At 37.8% G+C, this 18961-nt stretch overlaps 1 protein-coding gene across 1 annotated transcript in view; it reads left to right on the top strand.

Annotated features, from left to right (window-relative positions):
- LOC141810508 (copine-8) overlaps window positions 1-18961 on the top strand; it is a 72270-nt gene that overhangs the window by 11889 nt on the left and 41420 nt on the right. The window contains exons 2-3 of the mRNA XM_074698123.1: window positions 16227-16267; window positions 18277-18323. Of these exons, the coding sequence (XP_074554224.1) occupies window positions 16227-16267; window positions 18277-18323 (88 nt within the window). The remainder of the gene's footprint in view (window positions 1-16226; window positions 16268-18276; window positions 18324-18961) is intronic.

Below are 18961 nucleotides of genomic sequence, written 5' to 3' on the forward strand. Positions count from 1 at the left end.
GGGGTAATCGGTGGCTCAGTAATAGATGTGCAGGTTGACTTTACTGTCAAGGTTAAACAGCTGTGGTGTTATTTTAAAATACAGGACATAAAACATGGAGTGAAGGACACTCACACACATGCACACTTAAACACACACACACACTTTGTGCAACCTCAAGGTGAGCCATCTACTCTGAGTCAAAACAAACAAAACCACTACAAAAAACACATAATACAGCAGCTTTTCTTTGTGCTTTGTACATTATGATGACTTTCAGTTGATTGATAAGTAAATAAGATGTTTGTCTTTGTCCCATATGTCTTACAGGTAGGGATATTCAACCTTGATATCAAGTATCAGACCTGATTTTGGCATTTTTTAACCCCTTATTGCCTGAATTAGCTTACAATTATATTAAAATATTGTTTTTGTGTTTTTTGCATTCTTACTGATGCTTAATTGTGGGGAGATTTTTGATTTGAATATAGCACATACAATCGTTCACCCTCAGACCAACATAGTGGGACAAGGTGCATTTGATACGATCCTTGGTTTGTGTAGAACATGAATCAATAGACATAGTGGGATACAAAGGTCATTTCAGCTGCATCAAGTCCTGGCAGGTTATGTCGCAAATTCCCGACAACAGGCATCAAGGGGTTAATTGATTGGTGAACAATCAATGGATCATTCCAATAGCAGTCGCTGAGCAAAGAATCCAGCTTAACGCTGATGTGTCATTGTAACGGAGAACTCAGAGTTCACCAAACCTTGTGAAGTTGGTGATGAATAAATAAAATAACGTACGGTACATTGATGTGGAACAGCTTTATTACATGGTTATGGTAACTCATCAGGGACACACGGTTTGAAAAGGTGAGAAAAACAAACAGGGGACAGTCTATTAGCTAAGCATTAACAGCTATGGGGTTACACTGTCAGCAGTGTGGAAATAAGTCAAACTTAAGCGGGACAACAGTCTGACAGCCACATGTTAAGACATTTATGCACTACTAGTTTTTCCTGAGGCGTCCAATACAACTAGAACATCTGAAAACAGCACACAGCGTGGTTCACTAACAGAGGAATGGCTGCTCTGCTGTTTCTGGGCTTTAAAAGAATGGATAGTTATCTATGGAAAGTAAGAGCATCCAAAGCAAAGTAATATCCTGCTGTTCAGACACTGTGTGTGAAATCACTCCCTGTTCACTATGTAAACATGCCATTTTGTAGTGCTGTTCGAAATCTGGGTGAGGATGGTCATTCACTATATAGTCCACCTAATGTATCCCACAATGCATTTTGAAAAGTAGTGCAAAGCGCACTATAGGAGTAATAAATACCATCATGCATTGCGGTTAAATCAGAAGGAATGGCTGATTACATGATAAATGATTACTGATAACTAGGGGTGTAACGGTACATGTCTCTGTGCCGAACCGCTCCATAAGGCCGTTCGGTTCGGAAAAGTAAGTGTACGTTAGCCGCTGCACATGGCTCTTTAATATTCACGTGAGTACTCGTCTATGATTGGCTGAGCAGGGATGCCGTTTTAATATTCATGAGAAAAGTGGTCTGTGATTCGTGCTTTGCGATCATGTGCATATCATGTGGAAGTGACGTCTCACAGTGAGCCAATCAGAAGATGAATATCAAAGAGCTTCCGTAGCCACAGGAGCTTGTGTCTGAATAGTTCATCATGGCTGCTGCTAACGACCAACCGGAGCTTGAAGAGCCTCCCCCCTCGCTGTATAATGGCAAGTTTTTGGTTTAATAAACATGCTAAACAAGCAAATGGTTTTGCGTTGTTTCATACTTTACCGAAATTGTACCGACCCTAAAACCAAGGTACGTACCGAACCCTGATTTTTGTGTACCGTTACACCCCTACTGATAACATGAAAAAACATTAAAAACTGTCAGAATATCACTTATCTCTCTGTTTAACTTTCGGACGAACGTGTCTCACAACTTCCAGCAAAGAAACAAACAACACGGACATTAGCCGCTGAACCGTTCATCACGGGTGATGCATTCGCTGGAACTCGTAATTCTCAAACACAGCATAAGTTGCTGTGCAAATATATGGTTTATTAATTTTATAAATAATGTTAAATAAATGATTCCGTCATATTTCGCTGTTGCGGAAAGTACGCTAAGCACAACATAAGTCATCACTGAAATAAATACAGTGTTTGAGAAAAATAATAACTGCAAATCTCTAGCCACCCATGAGCGACTATACAGTCCACTACATCTAATTCACTATATAGTTAGTAGGGAATGAGTGAATGATTTTAGACACAACCTTGGTTTCCCATCCCTCCCCATGTACAGCACAGTCTGTGAAAACATGTGAGGTGATTTTAACACGATGTGATCAGTTTGACAACAGACGTTAGCCCCATGTTTCTGCTGAGCCTGCAGCACACTGGTTTGGTTCCTTTAATTTCTACTTTGGGATGATTCAGATTGGTTTATAAATTGGTATAACAGTTTTGATAACAGGAGAAAAAAAAGAGATAGTCACATAAGTGAATTATATTTGGGCGTTTTTATATTCACTATTGTTAAAAAAATGCAGCTTTACTTTCTTTTCTATTTAGCAAAGTTTATCTCTGTGAACCCAGGAACCGGATCTAGACCTCGTATCAGCCAATATTCTAAACTAAAAAACAGTATCAGGCGCAAAAAGTGCGGATCAGGACTTTACTACTTGCCTGTACTCATCTTTGGTAATGTTAAGACCCATTAACAAACAGGGGTATGAAGCTGCCCAGTAGGCCATCGTGAGACAACCCAAGGTCTTTTTAAGCTAATGCATTCACAATAATTACCCAGATTAAAACAGCTGGAAGACTGAAAGGATAATTCAGGTTAAGGACTGAACAAGAGCAGACACTTATACACCACAGTGTGTATGCAATTAAAGTCATCGAAATGCCCATGCAGAGACGCGTACTCTCAGATATTTGTGCTGCTGTGCCTTCATCACTCTGACAGCAGATGACATTTTCAGCCCAAGTGACACGCAAACGCTCACACAAAATACCATGACATTTTATTCTCCTGCTGTAATGTAGAACGCCTCCCATGGTAAATACATTCATAATAAAACAAACCATGACATCTCAAATCATTTTGCTAACAGAATTAGATTTTCTGACCTTTTTGCTGTGACACCTAACAAGAAGTTCTGATTAGAATGCTTCTCCCGCTGCGTGCTTACCGCCCAGCTCTCAGACACTCAGTGAAGTGCAGATTTAAACTGTTTGACAAGAAGGATTACTGGACATACAGTAAATCACCCCCACGGCCCTCTTTACAGCCAGGAGAGACAGACAGAAGGGAGAGGGGGAGAATCTGGCTGGCCTAATGAAGTCATCTCCATCCCGGTCACATAGCGCAGGGGCTGTCTGAATACCTCCAGGGAAGCAGCCTCCCTCCCTCTCTGTCTGTCTGTCTCTGTCTCTCGTGGCCTCAGCCTGCACAGCCAAGCATGTGTGGGTTTGTCACTCACGAGCACAAATTCTCACTTGATGTCTTGCTGATAAAATTTTATGAAGGCTAATGAACACATGTACTAACAAACAAGACACGGGGGCTCAACAGCACAAACGTGCACGAGCTTGGGCGTCCTGTTTGACATTCTGTGGCACAAGACTGCGAACAAATCACAAACCACACACTCACACACTGCTGAAATATACAAACAAGATTTAGCTCAAATCTAGTACATACTTAAGATGATTTTGCTATTTTGATTTATCTGTAGAGATCTGCTTTATGTCCATTCACAGGCTGAAGGAGTACAAAGTACGCTCAAAGTGGTGAAAAAGGCAATCAAGGTAAAACGCCAGTAGCACAGATGTGTGGCTGTGTGATGTCAGTGACGTGTATTTCATTGCACGTCCCTGCATTAATAGATTGTGGCGTGGCATATTTCTGAATGTGTGTGTACGAGCACGTGTGTGTACGCGCGCTGAGATGTTCTCTTGGCTCTTGCAGCCCTTGTCAAGAAGAATTAGGGCAGCTCCTTTTGAGGAGCAGAAACAGAATACAAGCTGCTGATACTCCCCTTTAACGTGTGTGTGTGTGTGTGTGTATCAGTGTGTGGAAGGGGATTGCACAAGCACTTTCATCTTAGTGATATGATCAGCGTTCATTAGTAACCTGGATTGATGTGTAAATAAATGATGCTGAGGGAAAGAAGTGGTAAGGGAAGAAATGAGGAAGGAAAGTGAAAAGGAAAAACGGGAGATGCAGGTACCTGTAGTCTCGTGCTCAGCGACCTGTTGAGAACATCTGAGCATGCCCAGTTTTCTCTTCTCGCTCCACATGTTACCAAGAATATTCCTGGTCTGTTGCTAAGCATGGCTATACACACTCACACACACACATTTTTACACAGTAAAGGATGCTGCTTAAATGTTGATGCAACACAGAAGCTCTAGAACTGAATTTGACTGTGGAAAATGTGGCTTTAAATTTCAAAATTTACTGTAATAATGCAAGGATAGACAGACTAAGGGATTTTATCTAAGAGAAATCAAGAGGAATAACCAAAAAATAACCCCTTTATACGTGTTTTACAAGTATTATAGAAGTCTGAGTTAGCTTTTTCATTGTAAATTGAAATGATATTGATCTCTGTTGAAAACTGTGTAAAGCTAGCTTGGAGGGTACCTTGTTGTGGTGGCTTCTCAGGCATAAATTACAGTTCGATTCAGTGTTTTGGATCAAAGGCTTCCAAATCTGAAATTGATACAACAGAAAACAAAGACAGCACATTGTTGACAACATTAACCCTATTCAGCAAAAAGCTACTGCTCTGCATCACATAATATGACATCAAACACTGGTTCAGACCATAGACTGTATATAGAGTGGACAGTGTGGCTCCACTATTAACCATGGTACGGTTTTGAATCCAAAGTACCCCCGTCACAGGCGCAGCCATTGAAGCAGTTGTGCAGCCAGTCTGCTCAGTAGAGACAATGAGGGATTCTGGGAAAATCTGAGTTGAGCTGGGTGACAAAAATATATATTTTTTTTTTCTTCGAGAGTCTAATCACTTCTTGACTCTACCTCCCAATATATTTTACAATCCCTGAAAAAATCTGTCAATCATCGTTAAGCGTTACATAAATCCCTGTTTGTAACCTCGTAAAACTAATTAAAACCAAACTTTTCAGAAAAAAGAGGCCTCGGATACAAGACAGCCAAATGATATCTTCAAATCACCACAACAATCGGACATGAGAAACATTTTCACGGGGTGTGTTAATTTTTTTAAGTTTGACCACAGCCCATCTGGAATGACTGGAAAGCCGGATTTTTTAACCTATACTGCAGCCAGCCACCAGGGTGAGCAGTTTTTGTGGCAACCTCACTCTGAGCTGAGTAAGCGGACGTCCATTTTTTTTTACAGTCTATGGTTCAGACAATGTTGTACTAAATCTGTTAAATGAACTCTTCTATTTACGTTTTTCCAGTGCATAATCAGGACATAAGGGGCAACTTTTGCTCAGTGGTAGAGTCCTCTTCTCTTGATTTGGTTGGGCAGTGATTCAATTTCTGCTCCAGCACCCCCATGCCAAAGTGTCCCTGAGCAAGACACTGAACCCTAATTCATGGGTGAATGAGACTTACAGTATTAAGCGCTTTGAATGGTCTGAAAAACTTAAAAGCTACGACATAAGTACAAGTCTATTTACCATGTCGCATTGTGTTTGTGTGTTGGTGATGTAATACATCGTTCATTATTTCAGAGTTGACTGATTAATTTGAGTGGTCTGATAACTAGGAGGGAGGATTGGCAAGAACCTCACGATATGATACGATACGCATCACGATACTTAGGTCACGATACAGTAATATCACAATATTACAATATTGTGATATATTGCGATATTCTTAAAAACAACTTTTCTGTTTTATTGTGTTTGAAGTAATGAAAGTCAGATGCAGTTTTTCATACATACACTTAACTTAAAACCTGAATTGCATCAAGTCTGTCACTTAAACTAGTGTTACATTAAATTAATCTTGCAAAAAAAAAAAGATTGCTTGAAAGGCGTGGCCAGTTGGTGAAACTCATAAATTTCACTTGATGTAACCAATGCTACTTATAAAAAATTCAGTATTGTGCAAAACATGACTGATTTTAATTTTATCATCTACTACACTGTAAAAACTTAACAAAATGGTTTAAAGCAACAAACCCAAGAATAGACAGAAAACATTGATGTTTATGGCATCAAAACCCACATCATTAATTTTAAGAATACAATATTCTAAATTTACTTTGAGATTATATTTATTATACAGTCTATGGGCAACATACAGTGAAGTAGAGCTCTTCAGTGCCAACTACCGCAGTGGAGGTGCGGAAAATGTATTGCACTTCCAACTCACCTACAATATGAGTTTTTATTCTAAAATGATCAATATTAAGAGTTTAAATCTCAATTCTTAACCACATGTCAAAGTATTGTAATATATTGCAGTATCAATATTTTTTCAAACCTCTTTTTATAACTGTTTTTTTTGTTGTGAACATTGGCTTAGATTTGTGGTGTCAGAGATGTTTTTTACAGTTTGTAGCATAAAAGGTGAGCTGGATCCACTGAAACTGAGAGATCAGCTGAAGGTTCAGACATATGACAGTGCAGCTGTATGTAATGAGCAGGGACAGCCATGGCGGCTGGTGGCTAATGAAAGAGACAGGCCTGCAATGCCCCGTTTGTTCACAGGTATTCAAACCAGAATAACCTGACTTTGTAGCAGGTTTAAATAAGGATGAGTTTCCCAAAGGTTTTCTTTTGCTAATGTAACGGTGTTTGTTGTTGTCAGAGGCAACACAGCCACTTGCAGTGAGGTAGACCTTTAAAAGCAGACATGCGTTGTGGCTCCTGACAGTGTCATAACCATTCTGAGTAAGTTACACTCAGTTTTGACTTTGATTTTTCTCTTCTGATTCGTCCACTGAAGAATTTCAGTTTTCATGCCTGCTGAACAGAGAGAAAAGAAAGTGGAGCAAACTTTGTTCTGACAACAAAAGAGCTTATTCCTCTTCAGGGGTGCTAATGCATCAAATCTTTTTTACTGGTGATTCATCTCTTAGCTGTTCTTAAGCAATTCAGCAAAAGCAGCTTTGAATTCCTCCTTAGCAGCATTTTAGTTGTCAAAACAAGACATGAAATAACAAAATAGTCTAAGGCAGAAAAAATTGAAAATAGAGGTATTAATAATCTCATTTTTATAAGGCAGTATAGCTCTGAACCTGAACAAAAATACAGTTGTCTAGAGTCTCACAAAAGTCTTGATCTGTGCACTGTGTGTTGAAGTAAAAGTTGAAAAAAGAGAAGGGCTATGACAGCAGATGAAGAAAAAAAGGACTGTTTCAACACGTCTTACGCTGTACCTGTGGTTGTGGCACGAGGGCAAAGCTATGTTGTCTGTTGCAGGAAACTCTGAACTTGTTGCTGGGTCAACACAGTTAAATCTTTGTAGTGACACAACAACAGTAAGAAATGCAAAACCTGTCGGGACCAGTGCTCCAGTGAGTTTGAAAAGAGTTTGTTGGAGGAGTGGTCACATTGGGTCTCAGATCATGAAGTGTAATTTTAGTAACAACACAAAGTTTTCAAAATGAAAAGATTTACAAGAGCAGGTTGCATTTCTTTCTTCCATTTTTAAGTCACACATGAAACTTAACAGATTTTTCATCCAACAAAAAAGCAACAAATTTGTTTTGCAATATGTTCTCGTTATCTTCTTGCCAGTTATCTTTGTGTGGGCTGAGATGTAAGTTTATAAAGGAACCAAAGCAACAGTGTTTTATCACCCTGTGTTATTGTTTTGTGTCACTGTGTTTGTAGGTGTTTTACAACCAATGACAGAGTAGTTGAACTGGAAAATCACTAGCCCATAACAGGTTGTTCTGCATGCTTCCACATGTGTAAAAGTTTGTGTAGTTCAGTTCTGTGTAGAGCACATTCAGGTCATGGTCAAACTGAGAGAGCTACAGTGTTAAAGGAAAAAAGAGGGTGGGAGTGAAAAGAGGGAAGAAAAATTTAAACATGGGAATAGGGCCCTCAATGAGAAGTCCATGTTCTGTGTTGACCTTCTTTTCATCACCAGTTGAGTTGTTTTTTTCTTCTCGAATTTTTTTTTTTTTTTTACCAGTTGTTGCATCTCTTTCTTTGAGGAAAATTGGAAACTTAGATTTTTGAAATTCAAATGATGAATTTTATAAAAATATTCAATGCATATAAAAATTATATAAATACATCCAAAGACTTTTAACAAAGTTATTTCTATATCTGTGTCCTTCTGGCTCAAAATACTCAAAATAGTAACACCATGCTCTAAATTATTATGTTAGTTCTGCATTATTTTATTTTCCTGTGTCATTCTTTCCAGCTGATGGTTTGCAAATGACATAAGCGTACTTCACTACAAGCTGATTGACTGTTTAGATGGGTGAGTTATGTTTCAAAGCATCTGGCAACCCTATGAAAAAGTGTCTCACATAGCACTGTCAAATTCATCCTGGTTTATAAGATGAAACAAAGCAGAAACTGGTACAACTTCTCCTCATATTTTTTTGAATTTCATATTAAATCTTCAGTCTAAACTGTAGCTTTGGTGGAGCAGAAACTATTTATCACTGTGGTAGAGACTGTATCCTTTTACTTTTATGAGGGGAAATCTGTCACGTTGTGTCTACTTGTTTAGTCAAGAGTTTGCCAAGTTTGAAAGCAGGAAGTTTCAGGTAAGAATCGTCTGTAGACGAGGCACCTTGATTGTTGGCATATGACCAGAAATATCAAACAGTATGAGTCACTAATTACCAGTCTGTTACATTACTTCACCTGAAGAAACAGGTTATTGACAAACTTCTTGTAAATCACTCCAGGGAAAGGTGATGCTGTCAGTAAAGGACTAATGATGAGAAAAGACAGTCATTTCAGGTAAACTAATTTCATGGCTACTTCTACTTCCCTATGCTATCAGGATGCATCAGATCCTTAAGGACAAATCTGATTTTTCACATATTTCTTTTATTGACAATTCCAACAACGCAAGAGTTCACTGAACTAAAAAATGTAGGCATGTCACAGGTATTTGTTTGGTGTAACCTCTGTTGTCTTGTGAATGTTTTTTTTTTTTGTTTCGTCTTGTAATGACAAAACACAAAAAAGACTGGTAAGGTTACGGAAAATACTTCCAAGATGTCAAAGTTAACTGTTTTAAATGACATTTCTAATTCAGATTTGTCTGATGTTTCTTCTAACATTAAAACAGTAGCTGTTCATAAGGATGGGTACTGATTAAGGTGCTTTTAAAGGTACCGACCAAATTCTGTCAAAAGTATCTGGTACTGATTCACATGAAATCAAAAGGTACCATGTTTAGGTACCTTAATGTATCTTTGTGACTGTGAGGGAGTGGACGAGTAGGTGATTTTCCATACTGGACATAAACACAACATTGCAAGGTTATATATTGAAGAAGAAATATGTTTAATTGAAAAAATATATATTTCATTATTAAACAAATTTATATTTTTTTTACCACATAGAGCCAAAAAAGTACCAAAAATTGGTACTGTTGAGTACTGGTACCGATTACCAGGTACTTGGCATTGGTACTTTATCGTTTCAAATGTGAAAGGTACCCATCCCTAGCTGTTCAATAATAGCTTAACAGGAAATCATTGATGGATGCCAGAGATTGCAATTTGACTACAGATAACAGTTGAGAGAAACTTTGTACCTGTTTCTTAATCTTTAATTGACATCTGAAAATTAACTAACACTAATAATGAACGTCATGTAAGAACATGATCTGTTTTTGTCTCAGACATGTTGCAGGAACTAAGTAAAGATTTTGTGAAATAAACTTGTTAAAAAACATAGGGGCTGATATAAAATCATTTAAAGTCATATAGTAACTTCCTGACTAGTAGCTGGCTCTGAGTAAAAGGGATAAAATACATTAAAAATGCATTACACGCTCATTATGAACATGTAATCACTGGGAGAATTAAAGAGCAAACGTCTTTGGACAACTGAAGATGGAACTAAATGAAGGTTCTTAATGAGCATGAAACTAAGTTTGTCTCTTTGAATCAAAGTTTAGCACAGTATCAAGGGATTATAAGGTACAGGTCTAATAACTAAGATAACAATGCGTTTTAGATTCAACCTTTACACTCTGCAACTCATTTTCTGTGACTTAGAAACATATCCTACCCCGCTTCTCAACTTTTCCCTACCTCCTTCTCTCTGCTGTGGTGAAGCTTGACCCCAAAAGGAGTCCATTATGACAGAAGTAGAGCAGCATAATGCTGTCTGATACACACACTCACTCCACAGTTTAGACTGGCTAATTTGACGTCCTGCCTCAGCTCCTCTGCAACTTTTAACTGAACATCTTTGATACTTTGTTCAGTCAGCTCTGTGTTAGGACAGTTCTCATTCTCTCAAAATCATTGTTGTAAGTATTTACTTCACTTTCCGCTCATTCTCTCTCTTCTTAGTGGGTTAAAAAGCCAGATCATTTCTGTAGTAGGTTACCAGAGTCCTAGGAGAGCACTGCTGATGTCTCATTAAGGTTACACACTGTCAGGGACATGGCCCCTGGAGCTGGTCCAAAAGGCAGTAGAAAGTTATTCATTATTCAAAAATAGAAAGGAGAGGACAGGAGAGGAGAGGAAAATAGGGAAAAGTGATGTGTTATCAAGAGATGAGAAAAAAGAAAATGAGGAGCATGATGGGAAATACTTAAAACATGAAAGGAGAGCGTAAAGGAAGGAGAAAAATCAAATGATAAGAATCAAGGAAGAAGGTGAAAAGGTGGGCACAAATACAAATACCTTAGCTCTGATGGTGTCCCTGCCTGTCTATATGTAAAAACAACACACATCAGTCGGTCTACAGTCAGTCAAGTGTCCCCAATTGGCTGTCAGCAGTTGCCATGGTTACCCTCGCCATACTGCTATTATCGTGTAGCTCTCCCCGTTGAGCACGGAGGTATGTTTTCAGTTCTTGTGTCATTAGGATCAAAAGAGAGATTTCCCCCTCCGTGACCCTACATCTGAGCTCAGACAGGCATTTAGCATAATTAGGGAGATGTCATTTCAACTGATGATGCTGCCTCGCCACCTCTCTGCTCTTCTTGTCTGTCTTTTGTCTGCTTGTCATCTCTTTGTTCCTTTTTTCCTCTTTAAGTAACTCTTTATGACGGATATCTGAAAAGTGAATTAGAATAAACAAGTTGGGATTTTTTTCTGAGTGAGTGCTGTTTGTCTGGTGTCAGATTTCACTTCCTGGTGCTACGATTGACAGCTGTCAGGGGTGATGCATTAGAGGCACTGCCAGAATGGCAGTGAACTGTGGTGGTTGGTATTGGGGTGTTAGACTGACAGCAATGTGAACACTTTGATGAGACGGGGGAGGAGAGGAATGTTATATCTTGTGAGATCTCTTGAGAATTGAATTCTCCATTAAAATTGGTAACCAGTTCATAGCCAGTGTGAAGTTGGTTCATCCTTATCTCTGTGCAGATCAGACCTTTTTTCCTATCTGCCAAGTGTTGTCCACCTGAGAATCAATTACTTATAGCACAATACTTGTAATGTTTTTTTGTCATATTTAGAGGATGGAGACAATTTTGCTCTCACTAAAGGGATTTATTCAAGTATCATGTCAGTGGCATTGGAGAATTTACCATGAGTCAATTTTGTTTAACCCCAATCAGACTAAATGATACATTGAAGCCACAAGCGGGAAAAATCTGGTCTGGCCTTTACAGCAAACATACATGGGTAATTTTAATCATAAAGTAGATTGCAGTACTGCTTTTGACCACCAGGTATGGTCGTGATTTTTTTCATTTTTTTAGTTATTTTTGGGGTCTTTTTATCCCTTTGATTGGATAGAGTAGGAAACAAGGTGAGAAAGGGGAGTGGTATGCAGGAAAGAGCCAACCATGCAAGGGCAAACCTCATGGAGCATGACTTGGACCACTAGGCCATCTGTGCTCCGGTATGGCCATGATTTCGACAGATTCATCATCCTCAGCAATGCTTTTGATAGATTGTTAAAGAATATGATAAATAAATAAAGCATATTTAAAGGTGTTTATGGTAGTAAATGTCACTTATGTCCAAAAGGTGGCGCTACTCATATCACCCAAATGCATTTATATATAAGTCCGGAGTGTGACATCAAATTTGGTTAAGATCGGACAATGTATGTTAAAGATACTACTATGTGTTTCCAGAGGGTGGCGCTATAGCATTAGCAGAGAACTGAAAATATAGATGTGTTAGGGTGGATCATGTGTGTAAAATATAAATCAAATTGGACCCTATATGAAGGAGCTACAATAACTTCCTGGTTCATGGCAAGACATCAGAGTTTGCCGCGGCGCCATAGACACAGCCTTTAACTGCAGGACATGACCTGGCTAATGATGGATATTGAAGCCCTCAACAACATTTCTGAGCACAACTGAGAATGGCATGTTAAAAAAGAGAGCAGTTTTTAATCACAGAGTAAAACATAAGGGGGTTGCTGTAGTTTAAGTCGAAAATGAAGTGTAAGTTTTATCACAGTGAACGAAGTTTTCCACCATAAAACGTGAAACCCTCCATAAAAAACATATAGATTTATTTCCTGTCATTGATAATTATGACTCCCTCCTTATAAAAACATGTCCTTATCTCATTTTTATCTCCACCTATTAAACAGGCAGACTGCAGACTTTTGGGAAGCAACTACGCTGCAAAAATGATCCCAGTGATTACAGTGAGTGGAAGGCTTAAAGAGAGAAGAGGCACTGAGTGGTGTTGTTTATATGAATAAACCTGATAGGGTTAGTCCCAGCAGAAATTCAAAGGTTTTGTTTTTATGAGAAACAATATAAGTAAGGAGTTGGCTGTACTTGAGCCATACTATGGCTGACAGCCTTAGGGAAAACTGTGCAGGACTTGGAAGTGTTTAGAGACTAGAGAGTTGTACCCTTGGCCATTAACTGGATGCTTTATTGCCTGTTCGAAACTTAATTAGCTAAGAGGTATATTTATCTTTCCCATTAGGAAATTGATTATTTGTCCCAAATGGCCTTAAATTCAAATTACACATTTTCATTTAGTGATGATAGTGTCTTTGGGAAACTTACTTCTAAAAATACTGACTCTATTTTAGTCCTTTCGCACTTTTATTCCTGTGGCCCCCCTCTATGACTCGGATGGCAGCTTTCAGCTTTCTGCTGCCTGCCTCCGGATGAAAAGAGGAAAGGAGAGAGAGCCATGACTCATTCACATTAGCCTCTGAAGTGGAAATCCTGAAACGTGTCTTACTCGCACACAAAACACATACACACACAGCTCGCTCACAGGGGGGGAGCCCAGGAACCCAGAGCCCCTTTGGAGTGCCACCATGTGTGATGTTCTTTGAGTAGCTGCCAGTCATAGATTGTGAAGTCTCCAGATCCTCCCTTAGAAAAAAAAAATGTACATATAGATGTGTTGCCAATTATGTGCTGAAATCTGGATATCTGTTAAAATCAAGGTTCACGTCAAAGATGGTGAGAATATAATTGTAACTTTCATTCACAATGTGTTCTTCCTGGGGTCCAACTTATACAAAAATACAACATTTTACACAAAATAAACCAAAACCAAAGCAGCTCACGAGCGAGCATTAAACCTATTTGAAGTCAGCCTCAGATTGGTTGATACGATACAGTCTATAGACAGAAACAAAAACAACATATCTGGTTATCTAGACCTCTGAGTACAGACTCTAGTGGTACATTTTTTGTAGCTTCTGAAGATAGAGATTACTTCTCTAAAGACATGTCATTATCACTCCATGGTTTCACCCACTTATTGGATTTTCACAGATTCTTTTCTCTTCTGAAACATTCATAGATTTATTAATCTCCATTTTGGCTGAACTTCATTAGTTTTCTAACAATAAATCACAAGTTACAGTGGCTATAATATTTGACCTGGTGTTTTTCAAGCATGAAATGAGAAACCATTAAAATCTGTCTGAATGAGGGGTCTGAATATAACCTGGACCTGTGGGTCTACACAACTTTGCAATGTTGCAAGTACATGGAGGGTATTAGCTATTTGAAACGTATTTGTTTTGGTTCCCACTAATTATGTTTGACAAAGGTCTAACTGGGTCTTTGTTTTGTTTTCTAATCCTTGTGCAAACTGAATTTTTAAGCATGTTGTATTCATGTCACACCCGTTCTTAAGATTTTGTTTCCCACCACTTAAATACTCCTTTTTTTTTTTACTCAGTGTGAGAATGAACATTTAAAGTGTGCAGATAGGGTCTTTTTGGTTGAAAAGCTTTATCTTTATCAGATGGCAAAGTAATACCAGAGTGTCATAGACAGAGAAAACATAATATTATGTTTGTTTATCAAGGTGCAAACCAAATAGATTGTATTTTGAATCAGCAGTTAGAAATCTGCTGCCTCTGTGTTTATCTCAGTGAAGGCGCATGTCACCAATGGCAACACTGTTTGGTATGTTTTTAATAGTTTTTGACAAGATGTCAGTCACAACAGACCTTAGGTAATGTTTTAACAGTGTTAATGCATTATTAGGTTTGATCTTTTTGTGGCATTTGCTGTTACTTTAAAACATTTGACTGCATTGGGAGAGCTGAGGCATAGTGGCAGAGTTGGTAAACTCTCAACTGGAATGCTGAATTCTTGTCAAGTGTTTTTGTCTTGTTTATAGTAGAAAATGTCTTTTAGACTTAATATGAGCCACATTTACTTGACCTGAAAATGTCTTATTTTAAGTGATTTGAAGAGAAAAATGAGGTCTGAATTGCTTGTAGCCAGTAAAAAAAAAAATGCCAATGGAACGAGAGAAAAGTCACTCGTATGAGGACATTATTGTAGATTCAAGCACAATTTTAAGCAAATTTTTCTTGTTTCATTGGCAGGTTTTTATTTTACTTTTTACAAGCAATTCCGACCCTCATTTTTATCTTTAAATATCTTGAAAGACATTTTTCTGGACTGGTCAGGTGAATGTTGCTCATATTGAGTATCACAAGACAACTTTAACGTAAAATAAGACAAAAACACTTGATTTCAGTTTTCTTGGAGTGCAGTTCCTGCTGTCTGCATGCAAGGTACCCATGAGCAAGACAGCAAACCCTGAAACCCTGGTGGCATAGTCAGCAGTGTATGACAAAATGAATGAATGAATGAATGCATGAATATGTATTGGACCAATTAGCCCTAGGGTTCATTTTAGATGCCTCTGCTGTCAGTAGATTGCTGTGTGAATGAATGGATCACTGTGACATAGAGTCCAAAATCAATTTGAGTTATCACAGGACCAGAAAAATGCTTTTTGAGTAAAGGTCAGTAACCATGACCATGTATGGGGCTTATCCATAACCATATTTTTTAAGAAAAGTCAGCAGACGTAGGACACACTGAGACATGATTCACCTCCTGAGACAAATCTTGTTAACCAAAGATGCTACATGAAGTCATAGGCCGTGCAAATATTAAGAATGTATAAAACTTTGCCATTCATGTTAAAAAGGGACCTTGACTTACATAAAAATAACGGTACATGTGTTACACTTGTTGGGGTAAATCTTATAATTAAGGTATTTCTTACATTGAAAAATGGCTTGATTTATACATAGACATCAGATTAGCAGAGACAAGAACATGTCAGCAGAGACTTGAATAAAGAGCCATGTAAATGACATTCCATATACAACCCTACCAGTGAAGAAGATTCTCTTCAGGGAAGAAAAAACAAAGCAAAAGGATTTTGTGTTGAAAAGAATTCGGTTAATGCTCCGATACCACATTTTCATGCTTGAAGATTGTCTGTACATACTGAACTGCTCACTCTGAACAGCCTGATTGTTTAACATGTTTGGCCAAAATGAAAGTCAAGCTGCCATTACACAGTGAAAACACGTCTTACACATTTTTCTGATTTATTTTTTAGTTCCATCTAAGTTAGGAAAAGGTGCAGTGAACACACTTTTAGTCTTGTGGAAAAAGCACAAGTATGTCAAGCATTTGAGATGTTGTTTGTTAAGAACAGTTTCAACAATTCTGTGAACCCGTAGTTTTGAGAACTGTAACCTAAAGATAAATTCCTCTGCATAGTTTTGCATTTGTAAGATAACTGTTTCTAACAACCTGTCCTTTTTGTGTCTCCATAGAAACCTGCTGGACAGGGACACTTTCTCCAAATCAGACCCAAGTAAGACACTTTCAACTGTTTGAACAGATTTCTATCTTGCTAACACTTTATCATTTGACATTTTAAAGCAGTCTTTCTGTTTTTTATTTTATCTCAGCTACACAATGGGGAGAACATAATATACAGAAAGATGCGTGCACTCCAGGATTTTACTATGACTGTAGAAACCGTATAACAACTGTAATGAATCAGTAAAAAGGTATTTTCCAGCCTTAGTAATACATTTTTTTATAGATATGAAAACACTAGAAAAACCCACTGCTTCTATTTAGGGAACCAAGAAAACAGACACACACACTAAGACAGCAGAATATGGTATGTCAGCACATTCATTGGAGCAGCAGATAAAAATGACTCAAGGTGATGATGATGATGGTGACAGTGATGGGCAGGATGATGAAGATGACAGTGATTAACATGATGACGATGATGACAGCGAGTAGGAAGGGACTCAGTCTATACATATAGATGTGCTCTTGCACTGAGTAGGACTTTATAATTATGTTAAGTAAAGTCTCTTTATATGAGGCAGAATAATGAGAAAATATTAGAGGTAAATGAGAGAAGGGAAAGTAGGAAAGAATCTCATCAGTAGGAAGACCAAAGGTCCAGAGAAACAGAGAATATGATGAGTTGGCGTGGTAATTTTTTCATCTGAGAAATTTTCCATTGCAGTAAAATTGCAAAATGGTTCTGAAACTACCCTCTGCATCAGGAACTGAAACATCAATGTGTGGGCTCAATGGAGAAAACAGGGTCTTGGATTTAGTGTAGTTTTTATATGATCTTTTGCTCATTAGTTGAATTGTAATGTTGAAAAAAAACCCACAATGCTTCAGTTTTGTTTTGTTTTTTTTCTTTTTTCTTTTTTTAATCCTTCTATTAAGGACTTCCCTTTACTCCCTGTTAATTTCCCTTTTCAGGCATTACAAAGATGAATCCAAATGTACAGACTTTTTCTTGCACTTAATAAGGGATGGGAACTGAATTAGGTACTTTTATGGGTACTAACCGAATTCTGTCAAAAGTACTGGGTACCGAATCACGTAAAATCAAAAGGTACCATGTTTAGGTGCCTAAATGCATTCTTGCGGCTATGCTGGAAGATAAGGTGGTTTCCCATGCTGGACATGAACACAGCATTACAAAGTTATATATTGAGGAATAAATGTGTTAGATTGAAAATATGTATATATATTTTATGATTAAACAAATTGAAATTTTTTACCACATAATCAGAAAAAAGTACCAAAAATTTGTACCGTTGAGTAGCATTTCTGATTGCCATGTACCAGGCATTGGTAGGTACCGTATTGTTTCTAATGTGAAAGGTACCCATCCCTACATGTAATGGAAGCTTCTGCAGCCAAATAACTTTTTGCACTTTGTCGCACTAACTAGGTTTCCCTTCTGTCAAAATTCTTGCTTGTGTTGTACGCTGCTGTGAACAGAAGCCTCCGCTAAATGAAACTGTAGAACTGTAGAACAAGGGTTGTGGTTGTTTTTAAGTAAAGTGCCAGAACAAATGTAATCAGCATGGATGTAGTTTAAACCATGCAATCTTTTAAATTCATATTTCATTCACATCCATAAGTCACAAGCAGAAAACCATAAAAACACAAAATCAACACATATACTGAAAGTAAAACTAGACTATGATCCCCAACACCATCCTGGTGCACAGGGTACCACTCCTCTGCAGTACGTCAGGAAAAAAGATCTTCTATAATTTTCTTTTTCTTAGCTGTGTCCCGTGAAATTCGAAGTTCACCAAATTACATCACTAGCGGATCCAAGATACTGTGATGTTTGTTTTTAGACCTTCATTGTGAATATTTAATTTTGTCTAACTGTATGAAGCACAGGGATGCTTTAGGTTTGACATCCAATACAATAGGATTCTTCTGCGTGCAAACAGTGTTGTTAAAGCAGTATAGAGCTTTATATCATACAAACTTAACAATAACCTCTGGTTTAATGTTTTCATGTCATGTGTCTGTTCTTCGCAGTATGTGTTCTCTACACACAAGGAATGGGCAACAAGGAGTGGAGAGAGGTGAGATTTTAAGGAATAAATCTGAATTAGAAATAGTCTCTATGCTGGATCACCATCCAAATTCAAACTTAACATTGTGGTGTCCCCAGGAGAAAGTTACATCCAGTTAAAAAAATAACAGTACCACTGTTTTGAAATTTTCCCAAGAGAAAGTACAAATTTTAGAAATCATAGAACCTATTTGATCCGTCTGTGTTGAAAACTATTTGATAATCATATTTCTTAATTAATATTATAGTATATAACTGTAATAAATATTCATAAATGTAAATACAGAGGCAGGCTTCATAGCCTGAATTACTAACAATTATTCATGGTTTTGAGTAGTCCGTCACCTAAATCTATTATTTAAATGCTAAGTTAAATGCTAAATGGCAACCTACTTAACCTCTGTTGACCTGATATCCAGCCGCTTTGCATTCATTACCCTAAAGCTGTACTGACACATCTGCAACCTCCTCCTGCACTGACCTGTCTATATGGTTGATAGTGCTGAGTTATTTTCACCAGCAGCAAAGGGCTTTTACACAAACTGTAATTTTTGTAAGATTTAAAATAAAAGAGACAGTTTGACTGAATAAAGATTATATACAGTAATATTTTTACATCAGCTTGGCCAAATGTACGACTCTCTTTTT

Source organism: Halichoeres trimaculatus, unplaced genomic scaffold (genome assembly GCF_033239565.1).
Source record: "Halichoeres trimaculatus isolate MK-OKI-2021-1 unplaced genomic scaffold, fHalTri1.1 fHalTri1_scaffold_21, whole genome shotgun sequence".
Lineage (NCBI taxonomy): Eukaryota > Metazoa > Chordata > Actinopteri > Labriformes > Labridae > Halichoeres > Halichoeres trimaculatus.